The 15,470-nt window shown below is 43.3% G+C and overlaps 2 protein-coding genes across 2 annotated transcripts in view; both read left to right on the top strand.

Moving 5' to 3' along the window:
* LOC104396547 (zinc finger protein 704-like) overlaps positions 1–15,470 on the top strand; it is a 71,447-nt gene that overhangs the window by 44,228 nt on the left and 11,749 nt on the right. The window contains exons 2-4 of the mRNA XM_010006397.1: positions 1,359–1,462; positions 10,699–10,931; positions 14,409–14,509. Coding sequence (XP_010004699.1) covers positions 1,359–1,462; positions 10,699–10,931; positions 14,409–14,509 — 438 coding nt within the window. The remainder of the gene's footprint in view (positions 1–1,358; positions 1,463–10,698; positions 10,932–14,408; positions 14,510–15,470) is intronic.
* On the top strand, positions 3,184–4,375 carry LOC104396623 (zinc finger protein 704-like). Its single transcript, XM_010006481.1, has 3 exons — positions 3,184–3,236; positions 4,168–4,271; positions 4,344–4,375. Exons 1-3 carry the CDS (start codon positions 3,184–3,186, stop codon positions 4,373–4,375), a joined length of 189 nt encoding a protein of 62 aa, XP_010004783.1.

Below are 15,470 nucleotides of genomic sequence, written 5' to 3'. Positions count from 1 at the left end.
CTTTGACTTATTGGCATCAATTTGGCAAACGCTTGCAAAAACTGCAGTAGTGTGATTTTGAAATTCTGCAGAGGCCTGGACAGGAGCAAGTTATTCCTGTTGCCACACACATGGAAGAGCCATGTTGGAAGGTCTGGAGCAGCTCTCCTGTGATGACAAGCTGAGAGAGTTGGGATGTTCAGCCTAGAGTAGAGAAAGCTCTGGGGAGACCTTCTAGCAGCCTGAAGGGCGCTTACAGGAATGCTTGGGAGGGACTTTTCACAAGGGCATGAAGCAATAGGGTGAGAGAGGATGGTTTAAAATTGGAAGAGGATGGGTTTAGGTTACACATTAGGAGGAGGTTCTTTAGTGTGAGGGAAGTGAGATGCTGGCACATGTTGCCCAGAGAAGTTGTGGATGCCTCATCACTGGAGGTGTTCAATTTCAGGTAGGTCTGGGACAACTGGCTGCCACCAGCTGGCTGCCAGACACTTCTGCAGCGCCAACTCACCGCCAGTACAGCTGCACGCGGGTGGCAATCATTCAGCACCATGATCAGAACCTTGGGGACAGGCAGAGCTGCTCATGGTGTCTGATTTTTCCAAGGAAACTATGTGCATATAGGGGAGTGTATGAGTCACACAATTCATAACATGAAAAAATAACACTGAGATAAAAGCAACTCAGAGCACAGTGAGCAGAGCCACCGGCTCCTCGAGGTTCTGTTCATGGTGCTACAGGAGTGCCACATGCTGCTTGGCAGCCAGCTGTCCTGGCAGTGAGTTAGTGGTGTAGGCGTGTCCGGTAGCCAGTTGTCCCTTTCCCAGGTCAGGTTGGATGGGACTTTGAGCAACCTAGTCTAGTGGGAGGTGTCCTGCCCATGGCAGGGGGGTTGGAACTTAGTGATCTTGAAAGTACCTTCCAGGCAAAACTGTTCTATGATTCTGCAAAAAGGCTGATTGCAAACACTAGAGATTGGCTTCTCTAGTGTATTTTATCCTCATATATTGCAGAAGTGCAATATTTGTGATTCAGCAGCAGCTGGATAAAGGAGTAGGGACAGTTGTAGTCTTGGAGGAGTGGACTACAGAGCAACTGCATGTTTCTCAGAGACAGGATTTTCGTATTGGGATATCAGGTAATTGGAAAATCATTTGGCAGGATTGTTCTCCAGAAAATGTAGTGTTTCTGTGTCATCCTGAGAAGAGGTCTTCTGAGCCCAGAGGAATTTGGCATTCTGAGTGAAATACTGCTCTGCAGGCAAGAAGACCTGATGGGTGACAGATTCAGATATTAGCTGATTATAACAGATATCCAAGACCTTTTTTAAAAGTTAAATATTTGCTGATGTGTTTCCTGCCTTCCATTCCCTGTTTCAGAAAATCTTCAGAAGAACTGGACATGGATAAAGTAACAGCAGCCATGGTACTCACCAGTTTATCCACCAGCCCTTTGGTCCGCAGCCCTCCTGTCCGACCCAATGGTAAGTATTCCGCACCTGGGTAGGGGCTCTGAGCAGATGTGCCACGGCTGTGTGCATGGGGCTTGTTCTCAGGAGTTGTGGCTGCAGTGGAGGACGAGGGGTAAGTGGCTGTCTTCTGGCAGTGACCCGTGCTAGGAATCATACTGAACTTTGCTCTGACCTATCATAAAATCATAGAATAGTTTCAGTAGGAAGGAACCTTTAAAGGTCATCTAGTCCAACCCCACTGCAATAAGCATGGCATCTTCAGCTAGATCAGGTTGCTCAGAGCCCTGTCCAAACTGACTTTTAATGTTTCCAGGGATGGGGCATCTACCACCCCTCTGGGCAAACTGCTGCAGTCTTTTACCATCCTAATGGTAAAAAAATTCTTTGTATGCTCTATTATAAATACACCCTTTTCTAGTTTAAAACCAATACCCCTTGTCCTGCCACTACAGACCCTGCTAAAAAGTTTGTCTGTTCTTTCTTACAAGCCTACTTTAAGTACTGAAAGGCCACAATAAGGCCTCCTTGAAGTCTTCTCTTTTCTGGGCTGAACAACCCCAACTCTCTCAGCCTGTCTTCTCAGAAGAGGTGTTCTAGTCCTCTCACCATTTTTGTGCCCACCTCTGGGCCTGCTTCAACACGTCTATGTCTGTCTTGTGCTGAGGGCTCCGAACTGCATGCTGTATTCCAGGTGGGGTCTCACCAGAGCAGAGGGGCAGAATCCCCTCCCTGGCCCTGCTGGCCACTTCTCTTGATGTAGCCCAGGATGCAGTTGGCTCTCTGGGCTGCAAGCGAACATTGCTGGCTTATGTCCAGTTTTTCATCCACCAGTGCCCCTAAGTCCTTTTTCTCAGGGCTGCTCTCTATCCCTTCATCCCCCCAACCTGTGTTGGTACTGAAGATTGCCCCAACCCAAATGCAGGACCTTGTATTTGGAGTGCAAGGACTGTGGTGCAACATTAGCAGAAATTGGAAGAAACATTTTCTGTAAACTTAGAGTGCATCCAGTTTATGAAATGGGAGATGCCTCCTTTCATGAATGGGACATGAAGGCTGCAGAAGGTCTCTTATCCTCACTAAAATGCCAATTTTCCAAACAGCTTATTTGCATTTGCAAATATGCAGTAAACACGACAGCACTTGTTCATGTCCCCACCCCATGAAAATCAGATGAGTTTTTACTCAGCCCTATGATAAAGCAAAGCACTTTCAGATCACAGCCCCTGGCTGAGAAGCTGTGCACTAATGGTCTGCACAGCAACACATCTAGTTTTGCTGATGCAGGATTAGACACTCAATTCCTGTGCCTTTTGTAACTCTCTGGTGATCTACCATCATCACATCCATAATCCCTTAAAAGACTACTCCATTTGTGGAATAGTGGAAGACAAAATAAATCTAAGAAGTTAGTGGTAATAATGAAATTACTAATGAAATACAATTAATCATAGAATTATTAAGACTGGAAAAGACCTTGAAGATCACCAAGTCCAACCATCAGCTACACCCCCGTGACCACTAAACCATCTATCTCCTGGAACACCACGTTTACCTGTTTTTTTAAAACGTCCAGGGACGGTGAGTCCACCACCTCCCTGGGCAGCCTGTTGGGACTTTTCACAAGGGCATGAAGCAATAGGGTGAGAGAGGATGGTTTAAAATTGGAAGAGGATGGGTTTAGGTTACACATTAGGAGGAGGTTCTTTAGTGTGAGGGAAGTGAGATGCTGGCACATGTTGCCCAGAGAAGTTGTGGATGCCTCATCACTGGAGGTGTTCAATTTCAGGTAGGTCTGGGACAACTGGCTGCCACCAGCTGGCTGCCAGACACTTCTGCAGCGCCAACTCACCGCCAGTACAGCTGCACGCGGGTGGCAATCATTCAGCACCATGATCAGAACCTTGGGGACAGGCAGAGCTGCTCATGGTGTCTGATTTTTCCAAGGAAACTATGTGCATATAGGGGAGTGTATGAGTCACACAATTCATAACATGAAAAAATAACACTGAGATAAAAGCAACTCAGAGCACAGTGAGCAGAGCCACCGGCTCCTCGAGGTTCTGTTCATGGTGCTACAGGAGTGCCACATGCTGCTTGGCAGCCAGCTGTCCTGGCAGTGAGTTAGTGGTGTAGGCGTGTCCGGTAGCCAGTTGTCCCTTTCCCAGGTCAGGTTGGATGGGACTTTGAGCAACCTAGTCTAGTGGGAGGTGTCCTGCCCATGGCAGGGGGGTTGGAACTTAGTGATCTTGAAAGTACCTTCCAGGCAAAACTGTTCTATGATTCTGCAAAAAGGCTGATTGCAAACACTAGAGATTGGCTTCTCTAGTGTATTTTATCCTCATATATTGCAGAAGTGCAATATTTGTGATTCAGCAGCAGCTGGATAAAGGAGTAGGGACAGTTGTAGTCTTGGAGGAGTGGACTACAGAGCAACTGCATGTTTCTCAGAGACAGGATTTTCGTATTGGGATATCAGGTAATTGGAAAATCATTTGGCAGGATTGTTCTCCAGAAAATGTAGTGTTTCTGTGTCATCCTGAGAAGAGGTCTTCTGAGCCCAGAGGAATTTGGCATTCTGAGTGAAATACTGCTCTGCAGGCAAGAAGACCTGATGGGTGACAGATTCAGATATTAGCTGATTATAACAGATATCCAAGACCTTTTTTAAAAGTTAAATATTTGCTGATGTGTTTCCTGCCTTCCATTCCCTGTTTCAGAAAATCTTCAGAAGAACTGGACATGGATAAAGTAACAGCAGCCATGGTACTCACCAGTTTATCCACCAGCCCTTTGGTCCGCAGCCCTCCTGTCCGACCCAATGGTAAGTATTCCGCACCTGGGTAGGGGCTCTGAGCAGATGTGCCACGGCTGTGTGCATGGGGCTTGTTCTCAGGAGTTGTGGCTGCAGTGGAGGACGAGGGGTAAGTGGCTGTCTTCTGGCAGTGACCCGTGCTAGGAATCATACTGAACTTTGCTCTGACCTATCATAAAATCATAGAATAGTTTCAGTAGGAAGGAACCTTTAAAGGTCATCTAGTCCAACCCCACTGCAATAAGCATGGCATCTTCAGCTAGATCAGGTTGCTCAGAGCCCTGTCCAAACTGACTTTTAATGTTTCCAGGGATGGGGCATCTACCACCCCTCTGGGCAAACTGCTGCAGTCTTTTACCATCCTAATGGTAAAAAAATTCTTTGTATGCTCTATTATAAATACACCCTTTTCTAGTTTAAAACCAATACCCCTTGTCCTGCCACTACAGACCCTGCTAAAAAGTTTGTCTGTTCTTTCTTACAAGCCTACTTTAAGTACTGAAAGGCCACAATAAGGCCTCCTTGAAGTCTTCTCTTTTCTGGGCTGAACAACCCCAACTCTCTCAGCCTGTCTTCTCAGAAGAGGTATTCTAGTCCTCTCACCATTTTTGTGCCCACCTCTGGGCCTGCTTCAACACGTCTATGTCTGTCTTGTGCTGAGGGCTCCGAACTGCATGCTGTATTCCAGGTGGGGTCTCACCAGAGCAGAGGGGCAGAATCCCCTCCCTGGCCCTGCTGGCCACTTCTCTTGATGTAGCCCAGGATGCAGTTGGCTCTCTGGGCTGCAAGCGAACATTGCTGGCTTATGTCCAGTTTTTCATCCACCAGTGCCCCTAAGTCCTTTTTCTCAGGGCTGCTCTCTATCCCTTCATCCCCCCAACCTGTGTTGGTACTGAAGATTGCCCCAACCCAAATGCAGGACCTTGTATTTGGAGTGCAAGGACTGTGGTGCAACATTAGCAGAAATTGGAAGAAACATTTTCTGTAAACTTAGAGTGCATCCAGTTTATGAAATGGGAGATGCCTCCTTTCATGAATGGGACATGAAGGCTGCAGAAGGTCTCTTATCCTCACTAAAATGCCAATTTTCCAAACAGCTTATTTGCATTTGCAAATATGCAGTAAACACGACAGCACTTGTTCATGTCCCCACCCCATGAAAATCAGATGAGTTTTTACTCAGCCCTATGATAAAGCAAAGCACTTTCAGATCACAGCCCCTGGCTGAGAAGCTGTGCACTAATGGTCTGCACAGCAACACATCTAGTTTTGCTGATGCAGGATTAGACACTCAATTCCTGTGCCTTTTGTAACTCTCTGGTGATCTACCATCATCACATCCATAATCCCTTAAAAGACTACTCCATTTGTGGAATAGTGGAAGACAAAATAAATCTAAGAAGTTAGTGGTAATAATGAAATTACTAATGAAATACAATTAATCATAGAATTATTAAGACTGGAAAAGACCTTGAAGATCACCAAGTCCAACCATCAGCTACACCCCCGTGACCACTAAACCATCTATCTCCTGGAACACCACGTTTACCCGTTTATTTAAAACGTCCAGGGACGGTGAGTCCACCACCTCCCTGGGCAGCCTGTTCCAATGCCTCACCCCTCTTCCTCTGAAGAAATTTTTCCTAATATCCAATCTGAACCTCCCCTCGTGCAGCTTGACTCCATTTCCTCTTGTCCTATCTCTAGTCACTAGGGAGAAGAGGCCAACACCCACCTCACCACAACCTCCTCTCAGGTAGTTGTAGAGAGCAATGAGGTCTCCCCTCAGCCTCTTCTCTAGGCTGAACAGCCCCAGGTCCCTCAGCCTCTCCTCATAAGACCTGTTCTCCAGACCCCTAATCAGCATAGTTGCCCTTCTCTGCACCCTCTCCAGCACCTTGATGTCCTTCTTATACTGTAGCACCGCAAACTGCACACAGTACTCAAGGTGCGGCCTCACCAAGGCTGAGGGGCAGGATCACCTCCCTGGTCCTGCTGGTCACACTATTCCTGATGCAGGCCAGGATGCTGTTGGCCTTCTTGGCCACTTGGGCACACTGCTGGCTCATGTTCAGCCAGCTGTCAATCAGCACCCCCAGGTCCCTCTCTGCTGGGCAGCTCTCCAGCCACTCCTTCCCAAGCCTCTAGTGCTGCTGGGGGTTGTTGTGGCCGAAGTGCAGGACCCAACATTTGACCTTATTGAAACTCATGCAATAGGCCTTGGCCGATCAATCAAGCCTGTCTAAATCCCTCTGCAGAGCCTTCCTGCCCTCAAGCAGATTGACACTCCCACTCCGCTTAGTGTCATCTGCAAACTTACTGAGGGTGCACTCTATCCCCTCATCCAAATCATCAATAAAGATGTTAAACAGGAGCAGCCCCAGCACTGCACCCTGGGGAACACCACTCATGACCAGTCACCAACTGGATTTAACTCCATTGAACACAACTCTTTGGGCCTGGCCATCCAACCAGTTTTTCATCCAGCAAAGCGTGTGCACATCCAAGCCATGAGCAGCCAGCTTCTCCAGGAGAATGCTGTGGGAAACCTTGTCAAAGGGCTTGCTAAAGTCAAGGTAGACAACATCCACAGCCCTTCCCTCACACAGTATGTAGATCACCCTGTCATAGAAGGAGATGAGGCTAGTCAAACAGGACCTGCCCTTCATGAACCCATGCTGACTGGGCCTGATAGCTTGGTTGTTCAGCATGTACTGCATAATGGTTCTCAGGATGGTCTGATAATCTCTGCAAGCTTGACTTGAGTTACAAGAGTTTTTCAATGTTACTTTTTTAAAGTATAATTTAAATTAGGACACCCATGTTAGGATGTCTCAGCATTGCCTCTAGGAGTCTGGCTTTTTTTACTCACTTTTTTATTGTTAAATAGGCAGTAAATGCCCTCTTACTGTAAATAATTTGAGGACTTTGAGGAGTATGTACATGATGTGAGTTAATAGGGAAGCAGTCTTCGCATTTCTTCATGAAAACAGGGGCAATCCATTAAATGTTGTTCTTAAAAGGAATTTGTACCAAATGTCCCAGCTTTAAAGATTTTTGAGCAAATACTGTGGTTTTTCCATTTATTTCCAGAAAAATGTAAGTTTTATCTATTTAGCTGGAATTCTAGCCTCGAATGCACATGGTTCCTGTTCGTGTGCTTGCCATTGTTGAACACCAAAAGTATTTATGGAGTACCAGTGCTCTGAGGAGCCCTGGGAAACCTCTGACAGTGACATCCCCAGGGACTGTCCTTCCTCAGGGCTGGAGATTGCTAGCCCCTAAGGAAGGCCAGTGGAAGGGTAAAAACATGCTGGCTCTCTAGCTGCTCAGCTCACGGCCAAAACCACAGATAAAGATGGATTTGTGCTGATGTGACAGGCAGGGATTTAGAGTGATCAAGGTACACATATGCCCCACGTTGCAGCCCCAATCACAAGCAGGTGCTCCAGTGTGGGGCAATGTGGTATCTGCCACCTGAGACCCTTTGAGCAGATGACACTTGTCAGGAGTGGCAGTGCACATCAGCTAGTGGGTGTCGACGGGGAAGGTCTTCCAAACATGCCCGTTTGAATTGCTAATAGGTAAATGGTAGCCTTTGATATTTCTTCATGTAGCTTGTCTGCTTATTTCCCAAAATCTGGGAAGACTAGCCTGAAAAAACAATTCACGTTTTCAGTAGTCGCAGTCAAGATTTTGAAGCTGTTTTTGGGCACCTTCTCCCTAAATATCTTAATTTTGCCTGAGTGAAGACTTAATAAAGACTTAAATAAAGGTGCACGGATATGATAATTTAATGTTTTTTTGGTGATGAAAGGGTAGGCTCTGATCTTAGTAATATGCACAACAAATGTACTAACGATTAATTCTTTCTACATCCTTTTCCAAAAAAGGGCAGTAAGTAGCAGTGTAATTAAAGGAACATTTGTTTAAACAAATGAAATTTTGCCTAGAAGCAAATGAAAAAATAACACTACCATTAGTATTAAAGTCTGAACTGTGCTGAAATTACTGGGAATGATCACCCACGTAAACTGGATCAGAGTTTGGCCCTTGTTTCCCTGCAGCTGAGTAATAATTGGTCTGGTTCTCTTTCACGCAACACCAGCAATGTGAAAAGAGCCCCAAAATAAGAGTAAGTTGCATTTATTTATATTTTAAACTTTTTTACATTGACAGATTTGTTAGTATTAATGAGAACCAGTGTTTGTTTTTTTCCCTGTTGTCAACCTCATTTAGACTTTTCCATCCTACTTTAAAAATGTTCTTGATTTAGATCTCTTTGTCAGCAAGGTGATGAGGGACTGTAAACCCTGAAATACAAAGTACCATCATAAATGTGTCAGAAAGTAGTAGCTGAAGCGTGCTGTTTCCTTTGTTTTTCTGAAGAAATGGAAATTTTAAGCTATGCTAAGGTCACAAGATGATACCAGATGTACTTCTTGGCTTCAGCACAAGACTCAAGAACAAATACTTAAAAGAAACAAAACCCACCTCTATTACAGTCCCATGAAGGCTGTAATCATGAACCAAAACATGACTTTTGTATTCATTACATTAATAGCTACCGGAAATGTATACATCCTTTTCCAAAGAGGAATTGGTGGGGAGAGGGAGAGTTGATCCTATTTATGCTCTGTGGCACAGATCAACAAGTGCAGGGACTTGGCTGCTGCCTTTGCAAGGGAGTATTTTTATGCATGGGCTTATGTGATGGAGGACTGCATTCTGTTTTGTGAGCGGCTGATACTAAAGATTAAGGGGTTTATTCAAATTCTTGGCTTCAGCACAAGACTCAAGAACAAATACTTAAAAGAAACAAAACCCACCTCTATTACAGTCCCATGAAGGCTGTAATCATGAACCAAAACATGACTTTTGTATTCATTACATTAATAGCTACCGGAAATGTATACATCCTTTTCCAAAGAGGAATTGGTGGGGAGAGGGAGAGTTGATCCTATTTATGCTCTGTGGCACAGATCAACAAGTGCAGGGACTTGGCTGCTGCCTTTGCAAGGGAGTATTTTTATGCATGGGCTTATGTGATGGAGGACTGCATTCTGTTTTGTGAGCGGCTGATACTAAAGATTAAGGGGTTTATTCAAAACAAACTGAATAAGGAGAAGGAAAAAAAAAAAAAAAAAAAACATTGGTTTTGGGTTAAGCTTTTGGTAGCAGGTGGTGGACATTATTGTCTTGCTGATGTCATTAGTTAAATTTATCTGTAAGAAACTGAGAAGGAATGAAGGAGTGGCTTCTGCAGAACACTTAAAGGCAGGCACTGGCTTGAAAAGACTCCCTGTCTCACATCTAAATAACGTTTCACAATGAGATAAGATGTTATTTGCTTGGCAGCTCTAAAGTTGGGTATTGTGCAATACCCAGGCACCTACGGTGTCCTTTGGAAAAGCTTCAGATGCCTGAGTTAGGGAGAAGCTGCACCTAAACTATCCCTATGCATCTGCTTGAGCCCTGTGAGAACCTGAAACTTCAGGCAGAGCTGCCCATGATTGCACTGCTGGACATGCTCAGGACATAACCTTGCTGAGCTGATGGCCTGCAAACTCCTCTCCTGCCAAAAGCCTCTTAGGGATTGGGAGGGGTGGCATGCCAATATGTAACGCCTGAGGACCTCAGCAGACGAAGCATGACTGAAGCCGTGTCTCAGACTGTGAAAGCAGTGCTCTTACTCCCACCCGCGTGTTGCAGAGTAACCTGTTAGTTTGAGCATTTTCTTACCACCTCATGTCAGGGCAACAGCTGCAGTTAGGAGGAGGTTCCTACATCAAGTAGGTGTGGAGGTGATCCCGTATCTGCATGTCCCACTTCTGAAACCAGAGGCTTAACAATACACCTGCATGCAGAAACAAGGATATCCTTCCAAGAATACATGCCACCTCAGTTAGAAATTCAGTTTAGAGGGGTGTACACTGAGAAATGACAAGACCGTTACAAGTGTAATTACAGTTTTCTTCAGTGTTTTAGTACTGGGATGGCAGTCATGTTTTGCAGATCTAGTTAGTTTTCTCGGGCTCACGGTGTGTGTCCCCTTCCTGGGGGATCTCCTGTTGGTGCCTTGGAGCTTGCTCTGACACCCCACCACAGTTGTGTGTTCCTTCTGAAAGTTGAGGATATATTTGAATGTTTTCCCTTAATCATGCATGAAATATTTGACTGCTTATTGTGATTTATGCTCCAGAACAGGTTATTTTTCCAAAAACAGCATTTCTTTTTAGATAAATACTTTTTTTCATATAAAAACACATGAAAAATCAGGTGTGGAATATGTAATCTGTGTGCAGTGGGATAGATCTGGTTGTTCTCTCTACATCCAACACTTCCACTTTATTGAAAATACAGTTAGTTACCCACATAGCATCTAAGCCTTAACACATGGTATTGTTGTAATGATGACTGTTGTTGTTCTTGACAGAATCCCTAAATGGATCTTGGAAAGAAGGAGGATTTGTGCCTTCTAGTACCAGCAGCAGTGGATACTGGAGCTGGAATGCTCCCAGTGACCAGTCCAACCCATCCACACCATCTCCACCTCTGTCAGCTGATAGCTTCAAAGCTTTTCGGACTCCTTCCCAGGCAGATGATGGTATTGATGAAGGTGAAACAAGCAACCTTCTCTTTGATGAACCCATTCCTAGGAAGAGAAAGGTTAGCCACATGTTAAATTCCATTCCCATGGGCAGATACAGTGTTGGTAGACTTCTTTTGCTGTGAGAAATGATCAGCTCAGCCAAACAGCTCTGTATTTGTGGATGCCCTCCTTGGCATCCAATTAATGTAGGTACTTAGCCTAGTCACGGTGTCTCATGGAACCCAGTCACCTGCTGCACACACGCGCTGCCATCAGCACCACATATTTGCTGGCAGATGGTGAGGTTCTACAGAGCCTCCTGCTCAGAAAACACTAGAGTGATTTCCAGAAGATGTTGTCTCTGGCCATTCAAGGGATTTCTATCCTACTTTGGCACATTCTCTGTGTGCAGGATGCAACAGGCAGCCTTAACATGTCTTCACAGAAACAGGATATGGCCTTAATACTTATTGTTCTCTGAAAGTGCTGTTTGTCTGACAGCATGTCAGATACCTTAATAGCTTGGAGCCTTCTCTGTGCAAACATATGGAGTGAAAAGAGGAGAAAGAGATCAAACTTGATAGCTTTTGATATGTTATTAGCAGTGGCCAAATTTATCTCTGGTAGAAGTCTGCAAAAGCAGACTAAATAAAACACAATGTGAAAAACAAACAAACAAACAAAAAAAGAGCCCAAAATGAACCCCTGAAAAGCATTGTTACACTTGCAAGCAACCTCCTCTCGAAGAAAAAGAAAACAAAGAGATGGCAGTAGTCCAAGTTTCCTTCCCTCCCAACGCAACAGGACAGATTTTACATAGCAAGATGAAAAAAGGCTTTTTGTAAGATAGAAAAAAGACAAGATAATTTATTCTCCTTGGTGACTTTATTTCTGGCGCAGTCAGGGATAGTTTATTGCTTCATCACCAGCAGGAAGAAGTTTTAATGGTTACTTAAACCTGTTCAGATTTATCCTTTTGCTCCAGAAGTTGCTTATTCTATGATTCTATGATGATTTGCCCACCCACCCGGTTCTGCCCTTATTTGTGGGATAGGGGTGTAAAATATTTGTGCTTCTTGCTAAAAAGGAAAAAAAAATACTTTGCAGGACACCTTCATTATAATAAGTTAGGGCTGACTGTTAAAGACAGGGACAGTTTTGGAAGTAGGAAGGAGTAGGAATGTAGGTTTCCCTTATACTTCTCAGTTGAAGTTGAGCTTCTTAGCATCAGTTATTGCTCAGCTGAGATGAGACAGATGGGTTTGCAGCTTCATCTTTATTGTTGTCTAAGTTGTCTTCGAATATTTCTATTTATGTACCCACCACAGATCTGTTACTTTGTCTGTTCTGGTTCGCAGGGATTTTGCTCTGGAATGCAAATGTTTAATTTAGATAAATGAAAACATAACCTGCCAAACTTTGTTTTATAAATGAACTGCATTACCTGCAGGTTTTCTTTATTCTTGTCCTAGCATGGCGCTTTATCTGAGTACAGCTTTGCACCTTGAGGAGCTGAAATAAATATGTTCAGGTTATATCTTCCTCAGGGCTGCAAAAATCAGAAGGAATATACCTGGAAATTGAGTGATGGGTGACCTTACTTTTACTTACTAAAGTTTCCTCCATTTCATGCTTGCGGAATGTTATGTTAGCAGCCACTTGCCATCAAGAAAGTTGCTTGCTTTAAAGTTTTCACTGGTGTAGTTATTCTTTACAAAACCATTTATACTCCATTATTTTCTTAAATAAAATACTGAGCCTCATAAGGCAATTTTTTGACTAGTCAGAAATGGTAGCATGGTTTATGTTCTGTATTTCTACTGAGTGAGATTTTATTTGGTTATATTAAAATGCATGAGTTTTTTCACTGATAATAGTATTGACAATATAACCAAAACCACAGTGGAGCTAGGAGATTGGTTTTACCATCAAACTAGAGATTGATGTTAAACCATTCTGTGTTCTTAAAGCTGCATATGATGTTCATGATGTCATATCAGAATTCCTAAGATAGGAGGTGAGTGATCAGCATGGTCTTCATCTTGTTGCTGTGGTTAGTTGTGGGTTTTTGAGCTAATGATAGTATTTAGTATTAGAGTAAAAAATGTATCTATCAGAATTACTAGATAGATTACATTTCATTTTAGGAAAAAAGAGTTCTGTATCTGTTTGAATATATTTGTATTATCAGGAAAAAAATTCTAGAGGGAATTTATGTTCAATTGATTCCAAAGTAGAAGGTTTTCATACAAACAGTATGATCACGTACCACAGATCTGAAAGCCCTTAGCATCCATGCTTTCAAACAGGAGATGTTAGACTGCCAAGTGATTATGAGAACATACTACTACAATCAGCTTGTATTTTAGAAAGCCCATCAGCTGTGATTTGTGAAAATTACATTCCAGTCACCATTCTTGTAGCAGATGCTGAAACTTACCATCTACTGGCATGCAGTTCCAAAGGGTCCAAACCAAGTCAGCTTTTGCTCAAGACACAGCAAAGCATGTACTTAACTCTTAAGAATGTTCTTGGTACTTAAAAAAAATAAATGGAGCTTTATATTAATGTATTCTTTTAAACTTACTTGTAACTAAAATTGTAGCACAGTGAAACATTTTGAAGTATTTTGAAGCTCCTCATGTTTTCTTTAATAACATGTTCTGTATTAATAGAGAAGATTATTTTTGAGATGTACAAATTATTTAGGTTTTTTTATTTAAAATTTGTAAAGTAGGTTTTGTTTGGGGTTAAATTTAGCTTTTAAAAAACCTGTGCAGTTCTGCAGCATCTCTGGTTTTTGTTACCACATACTGTGCTTCAAATTAAGACTATTTTTCTCCACAGGCTTTAAAATACTGAAGGTTGGGCTGGTTATAGCCTTCCTGGCTGTGCTGTAAATCAATGATAATTCAATTTAGGACACTGAAGTTATATTAAAGAATATGACAATATTAAAATGAAATTATAAACATATTCTTTTTAAAATGTTGAACACAGCCAGATGGCTTCTCATTCTCTTGTCCAAGTGTTGGTCATAGCAGCTTCTGAATGAAATAAAACAGGTTTTGCCAGCTATCAGGTGAATTCTGTCATTGCTGAAGATAAATTTTCCAAGCAAATATTTTCTCTATGTTGCAAAATTCACAAGCAGAAATATTCATAAGAGCTGGCTTTAGGAAAATCGTCATTTAAGATGATGCCTTAAGGGAGAAGTCCTCATCAGCTGTTCTTTGAAAGGCTCCAAAGACGTGTTGGAAGTTTTTACATTGTCTGCCTCCTTTAGTGGGGAGACAGAAGAAACAGGAACTTGCAAATGAAAAACCCATACCAACAAGCACGGAAAGGTAAAGCTTTGGAACAAGTGGCTCCTTGGCTTTCCATTGGGATTCTGTTCAGTAGGATGACACTGTTGACAGAGACTACTGCATCATTATAAATTCAGAATTAGAGGCTGTGAACCTGCACAATGTTTTGTAATTGTAATCTCTTTTTGGTGGTCTGGTTTTCTATGTCTCCCATGCAACTAATGTTGCTTTACTTGTAATTTCCAGAACTCCATGAAGGTGATGTTCAAATGCCTGTGGAAAAACTGCGGGAAGGTACTGAGCACAGCTGCAGGGATTCAGAAACACATACGGAACATTCACCTTGGGTAAGAAGCAGTCTCTCCAAAGTGTGAAGGGTTTGGTACGGAAGGGGAACAGTCGCACTTGGCTGGTGCGCTTGGGAGGTGCGTTGCCTTGTCCTTGGCTTTTCTGTCTCAGATCCCTAGGTTTCTGAGAGAGTTGCAGTCTAGTGCATTGAGGTGAGCAAGAACTCATTGCAGCAACAAGGCACTTTTCTCTCCTGAACTTTACCAGAAGGTCAAATACAGCTCTAGGTCACACTGCACTTCCCTAATGGCAGCACAGCTCAGTGGCCTTTACTTCATGTGTGCTGTCTGCATGTCACAACTGGGCTGGTGCTGTGTGAAAGCAGGTTTCAGGATCTTGCATGAATACTTTCCATCTTTCTTTTCAAATCGGATCAGGTGCTTGCACTAGTTCACAGTCAAATTAACCAGGGGGGAAAAAAAAACCTACATCAAAACCTAAGAAGCCTAAGAGAAATAAACTAGGCTGCAATTCCAGCTGTATGTTATTTGGACAAGCAGAAGGAAATTAATCTTGTATGACATGACCCTGTTTCAGAGCTTTAGTCTGCAGCTGAAGTCTCCTGTGCAGTCTGCTGAGTGACCCAGCTGTCTCATACATAGTTAGAGTGGGGACTTACGGTCTTCACCTGTTAGGTGTGTGGAAATAGATCTTTGTTGTGTAAGTCTGTGTTACCCAGTGCTTAAAATTTAGAGTGAGGATGAGGTCTGGTGTGGAGATCAGAAGAGTCTTGAGAAAGTTGTAGTAATTGCTTTAGGCTCTTCACGGTTGCAACAAATGTTGCTTTGTCCTGTATATTATGGGGGCATCCTTTTCATGGCATAGGAGAGGGAGGAGTAAAAAGAAGAACTTCCCTGGAATTTGTAGTTTGTGGCTTTGTCAGAGAAAGGAGTTCTGGTGAGTGACTGGCTGTAGTCTGACAGATGGTGCTTCTGGTAGAGCCTTTCAAACCTGCTGAAA

Source organism: Chaetura pelagica, unplaced genomic scaffold (genome assembly GCF_000747805.2).
Source record: "Chaetura pelagica isolate M959 unplaced genomic scaffold, ChaPel_1.0 scaffold76, whole genome shotgun sequence".
In the NCBI taxonomy this organism is placed as follows: domain Eukaryota; kingdom Metazoa; phylum Chordata; class Aves; order Apodiformes; family Apodidae; genus Chaetura; species Chaetura pelagica.
This window is presented reverse-complemented; position numbering and strand designations above follow the sequence as displayed.

What these genes read in the sequence shown, in the direction of transcription:
- LOC104396623 (XM_010006481.1), top strand. Translation starts at nt 3,184, where the DNA reads ATGTTGCCCAGAGAAGTTGTGGATGCCTCATCACTGGAGGTGTTCAAT. An exon ending in CTGGAGGTGTTCAATTTCAG is followed by an intron (nt 3,237 to 4,167) that starts GTAGGTCTGGGA and finishes TCCCTGTTTCAG; the next exon opens with AAAATCTTCAGAAGAACTGG. An exon ending in CCCTCCTGTCCGACCCAATG is followed by an intron (nt 4,272 to 4,343) that starts GTAAGTATTCCG and finishes GCTTGTTCTCAG; the next exon opens with GAGTTGTGGCTGCAGTGGAG.